The sequence below is a fragment of the Salvelinus sp. IW2-2015 genome, unplaced genomic scaffold (assembly GCF_002910315.2).
Source record: "Salvelinus sp. IW2-2015 unplaced genomic scaffold, ASM291031v2 Un_scaffold1815, whole genome shotgun sequence".
In the NCBI taxonomy this organism is placed as follows: domain Eukaryota; kingdom Metazoa; phylum Chordata; class Actinopteri; order Salmoniformes; family Salmonidae; genus Salvelinus; species Salvelinus sp. IW2-2015.
In genome coordinates this window covers 82,007-84,786 of record NW_019943188.1, presented here as the reverse complement: position 1 = coordinate 84,786, position 2,780 = coordinate 82,007, and the positions used below count along the sequence as shown (strand labels likewise).

The 2,780-nt window shown below is 41.9% G+C and overlaps 1 protein-coding gene across 1 annotated transcript in view; it reads left to right on the top strand.

Annotated features, from left to right (window-relative positions):
• Window positions 1-1,492, top strand: part of LOC139024722 (piggyBac transposable element-derived protein 4-like) — a 24,577-nt gene extending 23,085 nt beyond the window's left edge. The window contains exon 6 of the mRNA XM_070439634.1: window positions 1,277-1,492. Coding sequence (XP_070295735.1) covers window positions 1,277-1,492 — 216 coding nt within the window. The remainder of the gene's footprint in view (window positions 1-1,276) is intronic.
• The last annotated feature ends 1,288 nt before the right edge of the window (window positions 1,493-2,780 follow it).

The window sequence follows — 2,780 nt, the reverse complement described above, 5'->3', positions numbered from 1 at the left end:
CTATCATCCTCAATCATATGTAATATTCCAATATCTTCACATCCTCATCCCATGATGTAATATTCCAATTATCTCTCACAGTCCTCATCCATATGTTAAATCCAATGATCTCTCACATCTCATCGCATATGTAATATTCCAGTTCTCTACATTCCCATGTCCATATGTAATTTCCAATATCTCTCACATCACCCATCCATATGTAATATTCCAATCTATCATCTCTATCATTGCTCATTCCATATCGTATAATTCCTATCCTCTAATCTCCCAGGATAATTTAATTCCAAATACTAGTCCTCATCCATATTAATATTCCACTATCTCTCACATCCTCATCCATATGTAATATTTCCGATTATCTCTCACATTATACACCCTACACACCCTAATTGACAAACAAACCTTAACAAAAGCAAAGACTTCTAATGCTTCGTTGATTTCAAAAAGGCTTTTGACTCAATTAGGCATGGGGGTCTGCTATACAAATTGATGGAAAGTGGTGCTGAGGAGAAAAACATATTACATTATGAAATCAATGTACAATAACAACAGGCAAGCAGTTAGAATTGGCAATAAAACACACATATTTCTTTCCTCTGGGCTGTGAGGGGAAACAGAGAGGCAGCTTAAGCCCCACCCTCTTCAGCATTTATATCAATGAATTGACGAGGGCACTAGAACAGTCTGCAGCACCCGGCCTCACCCTACTGGATTTGGAAATCAAATGTCTACTGTTTGCTGATGATCTGTTGCTTCTGTCCCCGACCAAGGAGGGCCTACAGCATCACCTTGATCTTCTGCACAGATTCTGTCAGACCTGGGCCCTGACAGCAAATCTCAGTCAGACACAAATAATGGTGTTCCAAAAAAGGTCCGGTAGCCAGGACAACAAATACAAATTCCATCTAGACATCGTTGTCCTAGAGCACACAAAACCTATTCATACCTCTGCCTAAACATCAGCACCACAGGTAACTTCCACATGGCTGTGAACGATCTGAGAGACAAGGCAAGAAAGGCCTTCTACGCCATCAAAACATAAACTCAACATCCCAATTAGAATCTTAAAAAAACATATATTTATATCAGTTAGAGAATCCATTGCGAGGTATGGAGTCCGCTCACCAACCAAGATTTCACAAAATGGGACAAACACCCAGTTGATACTCTGCATGCAGAATTCTGCAAAAATATCCTTCCTTTGCAATGCAAAACCCCAAACAATGCATGCAGAGCTTAATTAGGACTATACACACTAGTTATCAACATCCAGAAAATAGCTGATAAATTCTTCAACCACCTAAAAAGAAACGATGCCTACACATTCCACCGCAAAGCCCTCACCTACAGAGAGATGAACCTAGAGAAGAGACCCCTCAGAGCCCTCACCTACAGAGAGATGAACCTAGAGAAGAGTCCCCTCAGAGCCCTCACCTACAGAGAGATGAACCTGGAGAAGAGTCAGAGCCCTCACTTACAGGGAGATTAACCTGGAGAAGAGACCTCTCAGGGCCCTCACCTACAGAGAGATGAACCTGGAGAAGAGTCACCTCAGATCCCTCACCTACAGAGAGATGAACCTGGAGAAGAATCCCNATGGAAAGTGGTGCTGAGGAGAAAAACATATTACATTATGAAATCAATGTACAATAACAACAGGCAAGCAGTTAGAATTGGCAATAAAACACACACATTTCTTTCCTCTGGGCCGTGAGGGGAAACAGAGAGGCAGCTTAAGCCCCACCCTCTTCAGCATTTATATCAATCAATTGGCGAGGGCACTAGAACAGTCTGCAGCACCCGGCCTCACCCTACTAAAAACAGTGAACAAAATAGAATACAATTTGGCCCTAAACAGAGAGTACACAGTGAACAAAATATAATACTTTTTGGCCCTAAACAGAGAGTACACAGTGAACAAACTAGAATACAATTTGGCCCTAAACAGAGAGTACACAGTGAACAAAATAGAATACAATTTGGCCCTAAACAGAGAGTACACAGTGAACAAAATAGAATACTTGACCACTGTGACCCAACATTAAGGAAAGCTTTGTACAGACTCAGTGAGCACAGCCTTGCTATTGAGAGAGGCCGCCATAGGCAGACCTGGCTCTTGGGAGAAGTCAGGCTACGTGCACACTGCCCACAAAATGAGGTGGAAACTGAGCTGCATGTCACGAATATCACCGAAGGTGGCTCCCCTTCCCGTTTAGTTAGCCCGCCTGTGTTCGTGCGGGATTGTTTTGCTGTATTTGGTATARGAGTGTTTCTGTTTTTTGGATTGTCCGCTGTACAGCGTATGTGCCTGTGTAGGACATGATTTTGGAGTGCTTTACCCCTGTGCTCGGAGTCGCCCTCTTTGTGGCGGTTATTGTACGGAATAAAGTGTTTTTTTCTGAATCCTCTGCTCTCTGCACCTGACTCCACACCCATCACTCTACACAACGTTACACTGCACTTCCTAACCTCCTGCCAAATGTATGTCCACATTAGAGATACATATTTACTACAGATCACACGAACCCACATAGAATTTGAAAAAAATCTAACATTGATAAACTCCCATATCTGTTAGTTGAAATACCACAATGTGCATTCACAGCAGCAAAATGTGTGGCCCTTTGCCATGAGAAAAGGACAACCATTGAAGCACAAACAACTTTGCAAATACCTCACATTTGTATCTGTTTATTTATCTTCCCATACTTTTCGCACTACAACTATTTGCACATTGTTAAAATTCTGCTGGTAATATAACACTTGAGATGCCTTTA